This window comes from Galeopterus variegatus, unplaced genomic scaffold (assembly GCF_000696425.1).
Source record: "Galeopterus variegatus unplaced genomic scaffold, G_variegatus-3.0.2 Scaffold6247, whole genome shotgun sequence".
NCBI classification, from domain to species: Eukaryota; Metazoa; Chordata; class Mammalia; order Dermoptera; family Cynocephalidae; genus Galeopterus; species Galeopterus variegatus.
The window spans coordinates 23,193-42,917 of NW_007732358.1; the positions used below are offsets into that span (position 1 = coordinate 23,193).

The window sequence follows — 19,725 nt, forward strand, 5'->3', positions numbered from 1 at the left end:
TGTGCTAAACAACTACAGCTTTCCTCTGATACCATAATAATCACCACTGAAAATACTATTTATGAACATGTATTCATCTGACAAAAAGTGACTGCCTTTAATGCTAAACATGAGTTCTAACATAATTGAGTCTGTAAAATAATATTTGTTCCATTTTATGGAAATATTTCCTATATACTAAAATAAAATCACCCATGTTGAAATGAATTATTATTGTGCTACTGGGAGAATTCTTTGCTGATCATATTTTAAAATGTTTTATTATTTGTGAAAAGAATTATATTAGTAATAGTCATTTACAAAATACTACGAGGTAAAGACTTTTAAGGTTATAATAATAATTATAATATTTATAATAATTTGTTTTTTTAAAGTATTAAAGATTAAACTTGGGTTGCATAGTTTTTTCCAAATGATATTTTTCAATTTATATACACTTTTAAAATGTTGAAAGTTTGACTACGCTTTTTAACTTGTATTATTAATAGATGAAAATTTGTGCTTTCCAAAAATGTAAAGCAAAACTTGCATATGTAACAGTTTCCTCTAAAGATCTGAATTAGTAAAGTTTATAACTGTTTAAAAAATCACATACAAATTCTATTCTATATTCTTCTGGGGGACAGATTTTATTTATTTATTTTTAAATTATCAAATTAGTTCAGCTACCTAAATTGAATCTGAATCTAAATTGAGACAAAAATCCTACTACTGAATATTAATATTTATATTCTGATTTGTTGGTAACATTTTTATGCTAATTAGTTTTTTCAGTTTGCACAATTAAAGGTGATATCACATTTATTTTGATAGTAATTCTAAGGAATTTTTTAGAAAGGGTAAATTAATACATGTATTGAGGTGTTTCCTTGGAATGAAATTAGAGTGTTAGATATTTTAATCTACAAGGAGGGTTTTATATAAAAATTATAGCAATATATAAAATACATAATGGCACAATACAGATAACACAATACTTATACCTCCAAATATTTTTTTATTTTCTCTTAAAGCAAATATGTATAACAAATTTTACAAGGAAAATCAAGATTGTTATAATGGCTGTGATATTAAAATTTTTGTGATGTGATTAGTCATAACTGCAATAATATTATGAACAGAGATTTTTTAAAAATTAAAATATGTTAAATCTATACATAAGCTGCAATAATTGTATTATTTTCTTTATATGTTGATTATTCTTCAAGGAGGTTCTGAAATGTTTAGGAGAAATTATTAGCAATGTTCATTTTAAAGACTAATTCTAATTGCAATCACTAATCATAAAAAAGATAGATTCTTTTGATGAAAGTATAATAAATTCTACTTTTTTGAGATATCAACATGTAATAGTTAAGTGATATAGAAAATAGGCAGAGATCATCAGGTTATTTATTATCATAAATGTACTGATATGCAAAATGAATTTGTTTTAGGGAAACCATAATTTAAAAGTGCTTTTTATATGCATTCTATTTGAATTAAGAAAAATACCTTGGTAAATATGTATATGTTAACCTCTAAGATATTTTTCCAATTTTTCAAAAAAATGAGAATTGAATGGCTTGAAAACTGTTAATCTGTGATAAGCCACCTGCCTTATTTATATTTTTAACAGTTGAGTATTCGTTAACTGATCTCATAGACAGCTACATGTTCTGCTGTTAGCAGATGGATGAGATAGAATACCATGCATAACTTTACATTTATCTGCTTTGAGTGTCACCGTATTTGCATATCAATTAAAATAATATCTGTATTAAGATGGATAATGAGAGTTATCAAATTTACATGATGCAACTGCAGTTTGCTAAATTTCCAGTAGATGCCCCCAGAGACCAGTCAACTTATTGAAAATCCTTTAAATTTAAAAAGGGCTTTTTTTGAAGAACGTGGAAAATAATTAAAAGTCTTAAAAATTTTAACTCTCCAATGTTTATTACTATATATATATGTGTGTGTGTGTGTGTATGTATATATGTGTATATATATATGAGTGATGGTAGTGCAATTCTTAATTAGTATTAATCAATACTGTGTCTAATACTTGTTAAAAACCTACATTTGTAAAATTAGGAAAAATCCCTTCCGTTTTCATTGAAATTGTGTTATGTTTTTAAAGTGAAGTCATTCCAAACACAGTCAATATTTTCTTTTTAACTTCTTACTCTTAATATACTTATATGGCTAGGGAAATGCTACATCATTGTTTTAGCTTTTGAGAAGAATTATCCTTTTCACAAAAAACTATAGAACATACTCAACTTATAATATTTTTATCAGTTAGTATGTGTATGTCAAAAATGAATTTTTCATTCTAATTACGCATAATATCTACCGATATTGAAAAGTATGAGTAAGAATAGTGATTCACTTTATTCCATGGAAATTATATTAACTAAAGCTATTTAAGTATTAATTTAGTCAATGTAATTATCCCGTAGGTGATTCCAATAACATTTATCCTTACAATATGAATGTAAAATTGTTAAAACTGACACATAGATAACCCACTAGTGATTTATAAATATTAATTTAATGGAATAAAAGTATTATCCTGACTTTTGATTAGATATTACATATCTTTTGAGTTTATCTTTGTCAGATTAAATAAAAATTTTATGATCTTGTTTTAAAGTATGCTTTTTATTGAACTGCTTTTGAAAATTTTTACTGAATGTAAAGCTTCACTTTGATACCATAATTTCAGTTCATCCTGTGAAAAAATATGTTGAATATGTTAATCATGTATTTGAATAGGTGATAATGCCTTTGATTTTGAAAGTTCATCTAATAACTAACATAAATGCCAGTGTATATTGCTTATTAGATAGACAAAAATTTGTCACATCTATTCATTCTGTCCAAGTTTTATTATCTTTTTCGATGTTTTTCTTTGTCAGTGTTTTTCTAGAATTTACACCCTTGTGTGGGAATCACATATTTATTTTGTTTTTCTCAGATGCTACTGGTTGAATGTGCCCTCCTTTTAAGGAGGAGGATTCTCTGGGGTGGGGGGTCACAGAATGATTCTGATCTCTTTTCCCAATCCAACTTTAGCATGGATAAATAGAATGGCCTTCGAATTGGAAAGTTACATCATAATTGTCAACTTATGTCAAATTCCCAAACAATCAATGCAGACAAGCAAAACATTGTGTGGAGGTGGAGAATAAAAAACAACAATATTTGATATAATAGGAGGCAATGTGGGGAAATGGAAAGAATTTGTAGCCTGAGAGACCTGGGTGTGACTTCCAACTCTGCCACTTATTAGCTTGTATGGCTTTGGGCAATTCACAATCTTACTGAAGACAGTTTTATCTGTAAAAATGGAAGTAGTACTTTATAGTTATCGTGCGAGTTAGAAATGATGTCTACACAGTGCCTGACACGTTGTGGGTGCTGTGTAAATAGTAGCTACTCAAAATAGTTTAAGGATGAATACAAACATAATATCTCTGGGGCTGTTTAACAGTAAGCTCCCCATTTCCCAGTATCTCCACACACTCAGCTGTTATAGAATTAGGTCAAATTGCTCAGTTTTGCTTTCTGTCAGTTTCTAGATTCTTTTTTTTTTAAAATCTCAGAATTTTTAGGGAAATTATGATGTAAATTCAAAATAGTTAACAGAATCTCTGCTGAATAATACCTTTAAATGGCAATAANGCCTGACACGTTGTGGGTGCTGTGTAAATAGTAGCTACTCAAAATAGTTTAAGGATGAATAAAAACATAATATCTCTGGGGCTGTTTAACAGTAAGCTCCCCATTTCCCAGTATCTCCACACACTCAACTGTTATAGAATTAGGTCAAATTGCTCAGTTTTGCTTTCTGTCAGTTACTAGATTCTTTTTTTTTTAAATCTCAGAATTTTTAGGGAAATTGTGATGTAAATTCAAAATAGTTAACAGAATCTCTGCTGAATAATACCTTTAAATGGCAATAAAACCCACATGAAATGCATGACTACTTAATTCCATTCTTCTTCAGCTGCATCCCTTATCCCAGTGCAGCCTTGGGTATCTGCAGTGACAAAGATCTTATCTTCCTTTGGGTGTAAATTTATAGATGTTCAGCCAGCATGTCCATGAATGTCGCAACTTTTGCTTTGGTGAATGGCATATTTTCTTCTGTCAGGAAGAGTCTCCTCAAATTCCATAATATTAAATCTCTTTATAAATTTTGCCAGAATTCTCAATTTTCACCCAAAATAGTGGCTTCAGGTCCAGGAGATTTTTCTTGCTCTGTTGCTTAAAAGCAACATCTTTTAGTTTAGACCAATATTTGTAAGTGTTCTGTGTAAATGAAACCAAAGACTAAAAACTTTATGTCCAAATGAAATAGCAATTAAAATAATGAATTTGCATAAATTTTGCCAGAATTCTCAATTTTCACCCAAAATAGTGGCTTCAGGTCCAGGAGATTTTTCTTGTTCTGTTGCTTAAAAGCAACATCTTTTAGTTTAGACTAATATTTGTAAGTGTTCTGTGTGAATGAAACCAAAGACTAAAAACTTTATGTCCAAATGAAATAGCAATTAAAATAATGAATTTGAGTTCTGTTTATATTTCTATTTGTGTTTAAATTGTTTTTCCCATAAAGTAAGTAAACTTTAGTTATACTTTTCTGTTATGAACTATAAAACCTGAGAAATTCAAATGTGATGGTGGAGGTTGGCATACTTTTTTTTTCAGATAACCAGTGTATTTTAATAAATGAAAATTTTCTGGTTAAAAGAAATCATTCTCATTAACTTGAAGGTCTAAATAGGGGTCTGGCTGGTTAGCTCAGCTGGTTAGAGTACAGCCTTGTAAGAGCAAGGTCAAATATTTGGATCCCCATACTGGCCAGCCACAAAAAAAACCCAAACAAACAAACAAACAAACAAAACTGAAATAGGAACCTATTTTAGTAAATCACAATAATTGTTCTTTCTTGCTTTCAAATATTAGTGGTAATCAGTCTTCTTAAACAATGGCATTTAAATACATTTCTATTTGAAATATCTTCTTTGAAGAATGATCTTTCTAAAAAATTTACTAGAAATTTAAAAAATTGATATTAGTTATATATCATGGATGTTTTGAGGCTGAAAGATGTCTTGGAAATAATTTAATCCAGCCCCTTATGAATCAGTGTTCTTTGGTTACGGGCAGCAGAAACTGATTCTGACTAAATTAAGTGGAAATGATGTTACTGAAAGGATACTAGGTAACTAGCGGAATTTAGGGGAGAAACTGGCTCAAAAGAACAGCACAAGTCATGGGACCCTCGATGGACCTAGGTAGGAAGAACTACTTCAGAATCTTGTCAAGAAGCTGTGGCCAGCTTGACTGAGCTCCAGCAACCTTCTGCAGCCTTGTGTTGCCTGCCTCGGATTCAAAATCCTGGGCGAGAGACCAGCTGGCCTAATTTGGGTCAGTAACACCCCTTCCCCCTGCCCCTGTCCCGACCTTGTCTAGAGAGTCCTTGAATTCCCTTCCCACAAGACCACACACAATGTGGAATTGGTTATTTCCAAAAGTATTTTAGAGTGCCACCATGTGAAAGTGGAACTAGCTGCCAGGAGAACCAAATTCAACAAAAGGACCTTCACCTTCCAGGTGAGGAAACCAAGGCCCATCCAGTGTTTTTCTGCATTTGTGTCCTGACTAGGATTAGAACTGAGATGGCTGACTAACTGTCCTAGCTCGTGTTTAATTGTATTGCTTTAAGTCAAGGTTTTAATTTTTATTTATTTATAATTTTCTCTATTTTTCTTCCAGAATGCTTTCTTCACGCATAGGAAAACATGCTGGCAGCCAATGCATAATCATACAAAGATGGCATTGCTTGTTTGGAGCAAGGTTGGATCTCTAGTCCCTTGTGCTCTCAGGCCTCCAAACCCAATCCCAAACTGCCTTTTGGGGTACCACTTGAATGTCCCCTCAGGCTCCTCAAACTCAAGTTATCTGAACTTGAACTCATTATCTTTCCCCAAATCTGCTCATCCTTTTGTATTGCCTCTGATGCAAATTATTCATTACCCCCTCCAAAACCCTGGTGGTTATCCCCTTTCCTCCCTGCCCTTCCCCACCAACATCCATTCAGTCACCAAGTAATCGATATTTTTTATTTTAATAGATATTGAATAAATAAATATTGAATCCACCTGTGTCTATTCATCCCTTGCCTTTACCGTGATTCCATCACCTCGTCTTCTATGAACACAGAGTCTCCTGTCCATTCTCCCTTCTCCCAGTTTTACTCTAATCCCACCCTTCACTTAGATCAGGTATGAACTTTAGAGTCACAAACTCAAGGATTGCTAAATTGAAAGTCTTTATTTTTTTATAACTTCATTTTAATTCCTGGCCCTGAGCCTTGATCCTCCCTAGTGTAAAAATCCAATCTTGTCACTCACAGGTAAAGTCAGTCCGATTCAGTGATTTCTCAGGCTATTCAAGATTCTAAAACCTCTTCCCCTCACCCTATTTTCCTACACAGAAACAGCATCACACTGGTGGGGGATGGAGGCGAGTGGCGTTACTGGATTTAGTAAATAAAAATACAGGATATACAGTTGCATTTGAGTTTCAAAACCAGAAACTTTTTTAATGCAAGTATGTCCCATGCAATATTTGGGACATACTGATATTAAAAAATCCCTTGTTTATCTGACATTCACATTTAACTGTCCATCCTGCATTTTAATTGCTAACCCTGGGGTGGGGGTGTGGGAATGACAGCATTTACTTTCAGACCTTGATCTAGGACCTCGTGATGGTTGCTGCCTTTGCCTATCCGTTCCTCACTTCTTTGCTAACATCATTCTAATATTATTTGGGGCAGCAGTATGCCCACAAGGAGGCACGATATTTGTATTTCAAGACTCCTTGCCGTAAGTGATGCAGTTCTGGCCAATGAGACCAATGTGGAAATCTTCTAGCAGTTGCAGGAATGCTTTTGTTTTCCCCCAAATCAGAAAAGACACAGCCGATGCCACCCCACTTTCCCCTTTCTTCTTGCCTTGAGGGTGGACATGATGTCTGGAGCTATCGTAGCCCTATAGCAACCAGCAGGGGACAAGCAGGAGGGGAAGGTCAAGAAAATCACACAGACGTGGCCTTGACTTTACCAGGCCACAACCAGGGCCCTTGGCTGACTGCGTTTAGGCAAAGAACAGAAGCCTCTATTTTTCAAGGCACCATGAGGAGAGTTTTCTTACTTGTAGCTGAATGCACCCTGCCCACGGGGCCTATGCAGTTGTCCCTCTCTGCTGCACTTGACCCACCCTTGCTCCATCAGCTCTGGAAATACGCTGACCCGAACCCTCAGGAGCTGCCCCAGTGCTGCTCATTTCAGAGTTACAGCTGTGTCTTCCTTCGGTCCCCAGCGGGCAGCCCATAAACAGCCTTTTAGCACACATCCCTTTGCTGTGTCCAGATGACCTTGTGACTGACTTATCAGCCCTCTCTTTCCAGTAACTTCTGTGTCACACATGGTGTCCACTGTAATATTATGGCACTCCTCCCATACCATTCAGGGGCTATGGGAAATTATAGGGCTGGGCTGGTCCTTCTCCACCTAGAAACCCTATGCAGTGTCTTTTGCTGCCTTTCCATGCCCATGTGTAGGGGGAGCTGGAAAGGCGGATGTTGGTAATCCTCCTACACTCAAGAATTCTAGGGGTTGGCCAGTTAGCTCGGTGGTTCTGATAATACCAAGGTCCAGGGATCAATCCCTGTACTGGTCAGTTACTTAAAAAAAAAAAAAAAAATCCCAGGTGGGAGGTAGAACACAAAAGTTTTTCAACTATTAGATACCAGCAGATTTCACAGGGTGTTGATGCTTGTTGTGTTCCCTGGCCCCTCCTCTGTTTGACTGGAGTGAGAGAGAGAGAGAACACGGCCATTCCCAGCATCTTGCTGGCTCTATGTCCATATGCTCTTCCTCTTTCTTGACTGGAAGGCAGGAACAAGCAAACACTGTGATTTTTTTTTTCTTTTCTGCATTTCCAAGATATCTTGTTCTCATACTAAATGGTGGCTTTTGATCTCTTGACCTACGAATGTGGTTTCCTTATGCTGTTTGTGGCCTAGTTCTATACCAAAGGTACCCTTCGTCTGGCTGCCAGATAGCTGGGACACTCCTTCCAGATGACTCTCCTAGAATGCAGTCTCACTGTGTCTGGTCCTTGGCTCCAGTGGCGCTCCAGCACCCCTTGTTTGGAGTCCAGGCTTCTCACCACTTCACCATGAGGTCTTTTCATGATCTGGGCCCTTCCTTTTTAAAACTTTGTATCTTACCACTCTCCTCCTCACCTCTCTTTATTCATTCGTCCTATACCTGAGTTCATACACTGAATAAGAAATTCTTAGTGGATGGAGCCCGGGCATTTCTGTTGTTGTTGTTGTTTAAACTCTATAGGTGAATCTAATGCATAGATGGGAGTTGAGAACCAGGAGAAGTGCAGGGTTTCACATTTCTCAGACTATTTCCACATATATAATTTAATTTGGTTCTTAGAAGAATCCCATGATGTAGGTAGGGCATGTATTAATATATACATTTTACAGATGAGAAAAAATGAGGTCCGGTGGGAGTTGAGAACCAGGAGAAGTGCAGGGTTTCACATTTCTCAGACTATTTCCACATATATAATTTAATTTGGTTCTTAGAAGAATCTCATGATGTAGGTAGGGCATGTATTAATATATACATTTTACAGATGAGAAAAAATGAGGTCCGGGGAGGTTAGGGAAAACTGGGCTTAATTAACCTCAGGTGTTCTGACTGATTCTGGGCTGTTTCCACTCTACACTGAAATTTTTATTGCCGGTGGTATCACATCATAAAAGCTATTGTAAATATTTAATTGTCTCCTATTTTTTTTAAAAAAAGATTGTAACATAATTAGTATAAAGCTATATCTTTTGGCATCTGATTATTCTACACTGAAATTTTTATTGCCGGTGGTATCACATCATAAAAGCTATTGTAAATATTTAATTGTCTCCTATTATTTTTAAAAAAAGATTGTAACATAATTAGTATAAAGCTATATCTTTTGGCATCTGATTATTCTTTCAGTGAATAATAGCCACCACCCAGCTGATATACCATAATCCTATTTCCTGTATAGAAATTTTCATCATCTGAAATTATTTATCATTTGTTTACTTATTTGTTGGTTGTATATTCCCACTAGGATGCAAACTTACAAGGGTATTGAACCTTTCTGGTCTAGAATAGTAACTGGCACTTAGTAGGGAACTCAATAGCTATTTGTTGAATGAATAAGTGGAATATTCCTTTGTCACTTTATCTCCTTATATATGATTTATTATTGAACTTAGAAGTGAATTATTAATCTAACAAACCATTAACTTTCTAACTGAAAATAATTTTAAAAATATATTTACTAATAGATTTCAATAAACATTTTCTGTGTGAATGAATGAATGAATGATGAACTTGTATAACATAGTGAAACTACCTAATATAGAGAGTACGTTGTTTTTATATTAAATGGCAAGTTTGATTTTTGCTTGGTATGTTGGAGCTTTTTGTTTTTGTTTTTTGTTTGTTTTTTAATGGGAGGCTAGTATAGCAAGTAGGTTTGAATATTGTCAGTCAAGTAGCTTTTTTGTCCTTATCAAAGAAAGCTCAGCTCTGGAACTGATATATTTATAACGTAATTTCATTACAGTTACTATATTTACATAGCTCCTGGTATCTTTCATTAAACTAAAGTTGTTCCATTGTAAGTGTTTGAGGCAAAGATCTTTTGATAGTTTTCAGTGCTTTCACTGAGAGAAGAATTCAACCTTTAATTATTAGGTACTGAAAACACCGTGTGGATTGAAGGGATTAATATAAAGCTTTGAGTGCTCTGATTCTTTTTCCCAGTTACAGGAACTCATACAAGAAGAACATCTGTGTGGACATGCTGCGAGATGGTTATCATAAGTCCTTTACTGAGCTCTTTGGTCTGATGGAGCGGTGGGATGCCCTGAGGGAGGCTGCGAGGGTTAGGTCCGTCGTCTGGCTGCAGAAACCTCTGGAGGAGCAGCCTGATAAACTGGATTGCTTCTACCACTACCTGACCAGGGCTGAGGCTGCCGAGAGGAAAGGTAAGTGGCGTGATTGTGGGTAGGACACAGCAGGACTCAGAATGGCAGGCGCCTGAGGGAAGATTCCAGATAGTTCCATGTATGAATTTGAAACATTAAGACAATTTAGCCCAGTTCAATCTATTCAACCAAGCACATTTATGGAATAAATGATAGGGAACACCGATCTCAAGGCTGCCCAAACATAGGGGCATCCTGGTGATGTCATTCTAACTAAGCCAGGGAAGACAATGCATAGCACCTAATAATAACATCCCAGAATTTTTTTATCATTAGTTATAAACTGTTCCATAGTTTTTCTTTATGTGTAATCTGACCTTTTTATATTTAACTTTGACTTTTATTGAGGAGATACTTTCAAAGAGTACTATCATTTGAAAATTACACTGACTTTCCAGCATTTAAATAATGAGCTTTGAAGGTTTTATCAACAAGTCCTATTGATTTGAATCAGAAAATTTATATTAGTAAATAGTAAAAAGACATGAAAAGCCTGCAGTTCACAATTGTGAATAAAATTAATTTTATATTTTCCATGACATCATTTCTAACAATTTTTTTGTATTCTAAAATTTTCCAGAAAGTTAATACATATTTCGAGTATTGAAGAAAATATTTTAATCTCTACTAAAATTAAATTGATATTGTCATGAGTATTTCTTAGTTACTTATTAAGAACTGGTCATTTTAACTGATCGACTTTAATCAGAGAAAAAAAGGAAATCCTAGAATTTGGCATATAAATTTGGTTTTCTAAATTATTCTTTTCTTCAACTTTTTGGGTGAAAATATCATAGGACTCAAGAAGAAAAGCTCAGGCCCCACCATGACAATGTATATATATCATTTGGGGCCTTTCTGTGGGAAAATAGAATACTAGGCAACTTTTTGTTACCCAGCACTACCATGGAGAAAATTGATGGGGACATGGAAACAGCGGAAGAAGGACAGCAGAAGTATCTCAGCCTCTCTAGCGGAGTCAGCCTGCGTTTCCCATCTGATTGTGAAGTGACTTAAGAATAGGAGATACACAAAAATATGAACAAAGCAAGTGAACCAGGATGTGTGAGTGGCAGAGGGTGACATAGGAAGTGACTATATCATAAAAAGGATTTAACTGCAAAGTTGACTTTAAAAATTGAGCCTTTTGGCAAACTTTAAAATGTGATTTACATATAATTTTGCAAGAAATTAATGATTATAAATAAAAAAATGCTATTGTAAAAAACCTACATTCTAGTATCAGTCCAAAATTCTGAAGTGATATTTACACTGAAAGTAGAATTAATCAAGATAAAACTTGCCCATTAGTCATGTTTTTACGTCAAATTTCATCATATTCACTGTTTTAAATAGAGGATTTCATTTGAGTAGCACAGATGTGAGCCAAATATATGACTTGTCATAAAGTGTCATAATTATGAGCCAACTTGTCATAAAGCATTTTGTCATTATAAAGAAAGTAAAATGCTAAATAGTTTATTTTAAGGTAGAAAATGTTTTAATTTATAATTTTTTATTAAAGAACAGTAACTACACATATAAATAAAAACATTTCTCCAATTGCAAAATATTAGTCCAAGCATTGTAATAGCTATAGTCTTATACAAGTTGTAAGAGTAATGAAAAAATATTTTCTTCACTGAACAGTTTGTAATTTATTTATGGAAACTAAGGTTGTATTTGTTAAATTGGAAAAAAATTACCTCTTGCTCAGAATAACTCTTCTGTGGGGTTATTGAAATATAGAAAATTAAAATTATTGCAAAAAGTATTATCAGAAATACTTCAGTTGAAGGGCATGTAAACATTGGTATGGTTGCTCTTAAAAAATTTGTATAATTTTGTTTTACATTCAACACGTGAAGTTTATTGGGGGAAAATTGTGATTTGAATTGGGACTGTCCCAGAAAATGGGATATGTACATTTACCCTTATTAACTTGAATTAATCCTAAATATTAAAACATATTTGTATGTATATGTTTGTACATGTGTTTATATATATATATATATATATAAATAAAATACATGTATGTCTAGAGCATAGAAATCTGTTAACAGTGTCTCAAGGTTCCATCCCATATGGTCATGAGGTCTGAGACAATTATCCTGAAATAGCGTATCTCTCAGCATTCTTATTGCTTTTCATTGGAAAGACCATCACTCTAGGGTCACAATGAAGTTCATTTAATCAAAGCTATGGCACTAACAATAGTCATCTCAGGTCAGTTCTGTCTCTTGAGGCTTACAGAGCAGTAACCTAGAGTTATTTAAATTATTTTACAAAACATCATTTTCTGATTTATAGCAAAGGCCTTTTTAAAGTAAGCCAGTCATTTCTTTTTGGATTATTTTCCATTTGTTAAAGTGTTGTGTTTTTTTTGTCTCTGACACATTTCTTATGTTACTCGTTGTTGTGAATCATCTCTGTGCCATCTGTAACATTATGATTAGGTCCTTGAGCCCCATGGGACTGGGGAAGAGATGGCAATGATGATAATGGGTAACTGAATCAATAGATAATTCAAACATTATTTACACTTGATTTTTAAATTATTGTCATGTGGAGCATCAATTTTTTTCCCTAACATTTGTTTAAAATATGCAAAGTATGTCCTACTAAAGCAAAGTTCCAGAGGATATTTATAGGTTTTATGCAAAACAAAGCAAAACAAAAAATTGTCTGGTGAAATAATTTTGGGAAATACCAGGTGAACTAATATGAAAGTTAAGCAGGTTGATTTATTGCTGAACTTATCAGAGCCTTTGACATGCCGATGTATATTGTGTGGCTCACTGAAAAAGGGAAATCAGCAAGAGCATTTCCCAAATTTATTTCATCATGGAATCTCCTTTTTAGGGAGCATAATGAATGCTGGCCTAAATAGCAGAGCCACGATAAAATTATTTTTCATCTTCTGAATATGGTCTACAAGCAAGAAGAAAAGACTGCTTAGAATGTAAAGGGTATAGGTTACATATTTGGATTGTCCAAAGATTCAAAACTTTAATATATTCCTTTATACTTAATACTCTGAAAAGGACTATATTTTTCCATAGAAAAATAGCTTAGTTGACAAGTAATCTTTAAGTATAGAATCTTGATAGCTTATATAAGTATAACTCAATCTCAAAAACCAACTTTATTTATAAAATGTTGCGAATATTTTTATATTAAGGTCGAATTACTGAAAAATTGAAAAATTATTTCTGGATCGCATATATATTTTTTAAAACTATGTACCTTTCATTAAAATGGAGGATATGAAATGTTTTACTTACTGGCTTCTAAAAACAATAACTCTCTAATCAGCAAATATGACCAAGAATGTGAAATATAAAGCAGACGTCAGTGGTTTATTCACATTAGGCAGGAGTTCAGGATTTCCATCTGAAAGCATGGGAGAAGTCAGTTTTAAGGTGGAGAATATTTGTTTTAAATAAATAACTCAGGTTACCCTCTGCTTCTCACCTAAGCTGTCACCTATTGCGAGTACCCTCCAAAAGCACAGTGGTTCTCCAGAATCCCTAGCTCCTTCAAAAATAGGAAGACCATTTTTTCTAATATTTTGTTTTGTAAGCATAGAATTTATTTTGAGATAAATCTTAATTTCAAATTATAAAGAAGTATGTGTAAAGGAAAAGCGTAGTTTTTAGAAATTCCTTTTGAAACATTGGAGTGACATCTACAATTCTTGAAAGCTACCTTCTGTTGTAGTCGACCTGCTTTGTTTTTTTCTGAGCTTTTTAACTTTAATCTTATAGTTGTACTAGTGGGCAATATTTTTTATAGTTGTAATTTCTTCAGGGATATATGAATTGACTCTTCTGGTAGTAGCGAACAATTAATATCAGTGAATTCGAGTAATGATTGCTATAAAAAAAATCTTGGAAGGGTAACCTAGAGGCTACCACATTTTTTTAACTGTGCTTTCAGCATAAATGCAAAAAGACATAAAAATATTATGAATTTGTTCATCTTCATTGGTAGAGTGGCGTTTATAGAACTGAGGCACAATTTATTAACACACAAACATTTTTGTTCAAGTTTACTAATGCAGTTGGGTTTAAAGAGGGATTCACAACTGATTTACAGTTTTTTGTGTACATATAGGTCAGACGCCCCTTAGGAAAAAAAAACCTACAAGGGTTTAAGTAATAAACTAACAACTGTTTGAGTGAAAGGGATCACTAGTATTTATGCATTTTCACCAGAAAAAAAAAATACTCATAGAAAACAGAAGCATAGAAGTCTACTCTTTCTCAAGCTTGCTAGAGACATTGCTAGAAAGTATGTGGAGCTTATAGGGTCATCCTGGTCGACATTTCTCATATCTATCAGCCCTGTGATTTTTTTTTTTTTTTTTTTAGGGGGAGAATACCTAGGTCTTTCTAAGTCCTTTCTGCTTTCTTAATTTACATTATTTCTTTGCCATGGTTAAGGAAAACAGTTCTTTCTCAGGAATCTCTAAATACTTTTCAAACCTTCAGTGGAAAAAGTACTTGATAATACCACAAACTCATTTTTTCCAAAAGAACTGAGCACATTGCTAGTAGGTGTCATCCTGTCCTATATCTTATATAAATAAGCTACCCGTTTCAACCAGATGGTATGTCAATTTCTAACATGTTCTAAGTTTTTGGAAAGACTTTTGTTGTTTTATTCATCTGCACATCCTTTAATTAATGTAATTAATTGAATAGTTGTATTAATTTTTGCATTTAGATTGGATTTTTAAAATAGGTAATCACGCTTTTAGGGAAAAATAGGAAATAGGGGTCACGACATTGGTTTGCCATTCAAAAGGATTTCCCATGAGATATCTTTCTAATGCAGTTTATGATGTTTTTCTCTCTTTGAAGAATACTTGGAAGACGTATATAATAACCTGTATGCTTTGGCCTGTTACTTCAATAATTCTGAAGACAAGTGGGTAAGGAACCACTTCTATGAGCGATGTTTTAAGGTTGCTCAACTGATCAAAATTGACGGTGGGAAGAAGGAAGCCGAGGCGTGTGCGCACATGGGCCTTCTCTACGAGGAAGATGGTGAGTGGGCATTTGCCAGGCTGCCCTGCCTGTGCTTTTGGGGGGATCCAGAGACCAGGCAACCAGAAGGCACTTGGAGGTTGAGAAAAAGACCTGAGGTTTCAGTATAATAATGTCAGTTATTGAGATCAAAAAGCGAAAGTGTGTCACTTATGAACTCAGCTTCAGTATTCCGTGAAGAATATACCTTGCAGAACTCCTTGCTTGTGCGCTCAGCCTGGAGCTCCCCGCAGCATCCTCCCTGTGAGAAAGCATCCTCCCCTGCCCCCACACACATCCCTCAGGCCTCGTGCTGCACCGTTTGGAATTTTTTTTCTTTCACGACAGCCCTCTTTGTTCATTTTAACTCGATTTCTCACGTGTGAAAATGCTGGGGAAAAAGAAAATGTACATTTCGTAATTTTCCTAGTGACCCAAGTCCCCTATACAAAACCCAAAAAATATCTGGATAACTCAGATACCACCCCATTGTGATTATATAATAGTTTCTGAAGGAAAGGAGTCTTTAAATATGACTTCATACTTAATAATGTTATCTTAACACAAGCCAAAGTCTAAAACAACAACAGCAAAATTATTGGAAACAGATTTTGTATTGTGGTTGATCAGGGATTGCAAATAGGAATTTAAGAATTCAAATTATTTGTGGAAGGCTAGTGTGTAGATAATATGCAAAGAAAATATAAGGGAAAGTGAAATATTTTTATCATGAATAATGCTGTTTCTTCCCTCAAAAAACTCTTTTCCACAAAAGTTTTGACTCTGGCAAAACAAATTTAAAACCATTTATTATTTTGTGGGCTAGGATGGCATAAAAATGAAAGAAAAAAAACAGTTTTTGTGCCTTGGGAATTTGCAGTTAATGAGATTGTACCCTAAAGAATGGTAGGTGCTAGAATGTGGTCAGGGGCCATCTTGTGTGATAGACACAAGGAATGCTAGAAAAATTCAGAGAAGTGAGAGATCATACAGACTAAATTCCAGGAAGGCATGACGGAATCAAGAGGAACTGTCAGGGGACTTGGAAGATGGGTAGAACTGAGGCAGGTAAAGAGATAGAAATATATGAGAATACTTCCAAAAGCCTATGGAAAAATTCATATTATCTTTTAATTCTATTTTTCCACAAATTTGAAAGTATCCTCTAGGAGAGGGATCAATGCACATGAAAGCATAATTAGAGGAACTGATAGGAGGACCAATCTGCTTAAATAAAGTGGAGAGTGTATTTCTGAGCAGAGATGGGAAATCACAATGGAAAGATAAAATAGGGACATGCTAGCATTCAGAGTTTGGACTTAAGTTTCTACACTTTCAGGGCAAGGAAAGGAGTGTGATGTAATAGAAGTCTGCCTGTGATGCAAGCTGTGCCAGGAGGGAAAAGAGGAAGGGGGTATGGTTAGGGAGCTGGTACACTAATGTAACTCAGAAGAAACAATCGAAAAGTATTTAAGAGAACATATTTAAGTATTCCATTGCGGTACGATTTACAATATCTCTAAATAGGGGATTAGTTAAATACATCAAGCAACTTCCATGCAACAGAGTTCTATGCAGTCATGAAATTACAGAGTAGAGCAAAATTAATCCCTTCATTCTAAAAATACTGATTTAGAACCTAGTGCCAGGGGATAAAACAATGAAAAGACGAAGACCTTGCCCTTGTAGAAATTACATTCTTCTGTGAAAAACAGGCCTTGACAATTAATAGCTATGTAATATGATACGAAGTAGTGGTAAATGCTGTGATAAAGCAGAGCAAGGGGACAGACAGGGCTAGTTTACATAAGGTGTTCACATGTTGGGAGGTGAGATATGAATGAAATGAGGGAGAGAGCCTCATCCTCATGAAAATCTGAAGGAAGGGGTTTTGGAGGGGGTTCGCGGTAAGTGCAAAGGCCCTGAAGCAAGTGAGGCAAGTGTGTGCTGAGCGTGCCCAGGAACCCACAAGATGGGTCTGGGGGGTGGAACTCAGAGAGAAGGGTGGGAAGTGGAAAGGGCTGAAGGTAGTTAGGGAGGCTGGGGTGCTCCACATTGAGACTTTAGGCCACAGTGAGGACTTTGGATTTTATTCCAAATTGTGTAGGAAACCCCAAATATATCTTGATTTGAGAGAATACTCATGACACATTAAGTAGAAAAATAAAATTCAAAACACAACATAAAATATAATTATACTGTGTGTATATCATATACCAACATGTTAACAGTGGTTATTTCTGAATGTGGGCATTATAGGTTATTATAAAATTATGTACTGAAGAGATGTTATCGTAATTTGAGAAGTTATTTGTTAAAACTTTTAGCCTGTTGTTAAAAGTAGAGTTTTGTTTTTCAGATTGTAGAAAAAGATAACTTATTGCCTAAGTAAAATTCTTACTCAAACTTTTAAAAATTATTTCCACTTCACAGTGAAATAAATGCTTTTTTACGCTTTAAAAAGTTATCTGTCTTTTAGGGCCAAGCCCGTGGCACACTCGGGAGAGTGCGGCGCTGGGAGCGTGGCAGCGCTCCCGCCACAGGTTCGGATCCTATATAGGGATGGCCAGTGTGATGCGCTCACTGGCTGAGCACAGTGCAGCCGGTCACAAAAAGGACAAAAAAAAAAAAAAAAAGTTATCTGTCTTTTAGGGCCAAGCCCGTGGCCCACTCGGGAGAGTGCGGCGCTGGGAGCGTGGCAGCGCTCCCGCCACCGGGTCGGATCCTATATAGGGATGGTCAGTGTGATGCGCTCACTGGCTGAGCACAGTGCAGCCGGTCACAAAAAGGACAAAAAAAAAAAAAAAAAGAAAAAAAAAAAAAAAAAGTTATCTGTCTTTTGAGCATGAGGAAACTAGCACAGAGATCGAGTTGGTTGACGGTGGAGCTGGTATTAACAAGTCACTGGCTTCAGAGTCTGTGCGAGTGGTCACTGCTTTGTGCAAACAAAAGATCACTTTGCTTTCACGGTGTGCTAATTGTGAAAATTCCTGAATCATCCACCCCCCACTGAACAGAATAAGTATTGATTTTATAATTGGAGCCATCAAATTCTGTCACCTGCAAAGGCAAATCAAATGTTTGGACTGCCAATTGCTGGTCCCCCCCACTAAAGTAGCCATAGAATAAATAATAAATAATGTATGAAAATAAGGACTAAAGAAGTCAGGGCTATATTGATGAAAACTGAAGAATGGCTGCAGTGAGATTTAGAGAGCTATCATAGGACTATTCTAAGTTTTTCTGTAAATTTTATTTCTGATATTTTAAAATTTGGTTTTATTTTTTAATTTTTTATTGTGGCAGAAAACATATAGCATCAAACTTTATCTTAACCATTTCTAAGTGTACAGTGTTATGTATATTCACATTGTTATGCAACCAATCTCCAAAACTTTTCCCCTCTCCTTCTGATATTTTAAAATCTCTGAATGTATTTCTATTGGAGAACTTATACATTGCTTATGTATAAATTGCTCCATTCATTCATTCGTCTATTCATTCACTCACTCAACAAATTTATTAAAGTACCTACTACTAGCCCTATGGTTAGTAACCATGGCACCATGGTTGCCCGTATCATTTTAGTGGCAGACACACATCATCTGAAAGCAAGAATGACTTTGGAAATGTGATCAGTATAGGGCAGCTGTGAGACTACGTTTGCAGGTCCTTAGATGACCCACCCTATAGCATGATAAAATGCAGCTGTATTCCATAATAAATAGAACGTTTGGGCTATGAAAATTTTTAAAGACTTTTGCTTTTGAAATTATTTTTAACTTTGAATGCATTATTTTGTTTTGGAGCCACTTTTTTGTCAGATCTAAAATGTTTTCCTATGCCCTTTTTTTTATAGGCCCTATAACCATGGCTTTATTTCCTGATGGATAAAACAACTGAGTCAGTGCTGATGAAAATATTAGAGGTTGACTTTGAGTGTTTGATGTACCTAGTGATGGTGAAAATTATCTGCGTAGGTTTTGTAATCTGGGGCAGAATTTTCACAAGAAGAGTAAACTAAGAGTATCAAGAATATGTGGCTAGAGTGGAGTGGGGACTCACATGGCTATAGGGTTCCCCCTGAGTTGATAGTGGTGTAGCTTCCACAAATCTGATCTGATTGGTCCAGACAAGCGAATGGAGGCCCCCCAGCAACAGCTAGGCAGCAGCTCGGCTATAGGGTTCCCCCTGAGTTGATAGTGGTGTAGCTTCCACAGATCTGATCTGATTGGTCCAGACAAGCGAATGGAGGCCCCCCAGCAACAGCTAGGCAGCAGCTGTGCTCGGGGCAGGTGGTAGCATCCTGATTCAATGGGTGCACCCATTCAGGTTAAACCAGGACATTAGCCAGCAGATGGCAATGGGCAGGTTGTCAGGGCCCAATCAAGTGGGCTGTAGTCCAGGGCAGGACTCCAGGACCCTCAGGGAACTGTAGAGCAAATGAGGAACATAAGTAAAAGTAGTCACAGAGACTAGGCACATGGTTGCAGTTGGGGTAATGTTCAGCCCACTGGCACAAATGTGACCAGAGCTTCATCCAGAGCCCCCTGTCCGGAGTCAAGTACAGCAGACA

The 19,725-nt window shown here is 35.5% G+C and overlaps 1 protein-coding gene across 1 annotated transcript in view; it reads left to right on the forward strand.

Moving 5' to 3' along the window:
- Positions 1–19,725, forward strand: part of LOC103606051 (tetratricopeptide repeat protein 29-like) — a gene marked incomplete at its 3' end in the record, with an annotated part of 93,637 nt that overhangs the window by 19,042 nt on the left and 54,870 nt on the right. Inside the window, exons 4-5 of the mRNA XM_008590648.1 lie at positions 9,896–10,119; positions 14,985–15,170. Of these exons, the coding sequence (XP_008588870.1) occupies positions 9,896–10,119; positions 14,985–15,170 (410 nt within the window). The remainder of the gene's footprint in view (positions 1–9,895; positions 10,120–14,984; positions 15,171–19,725) is intronic.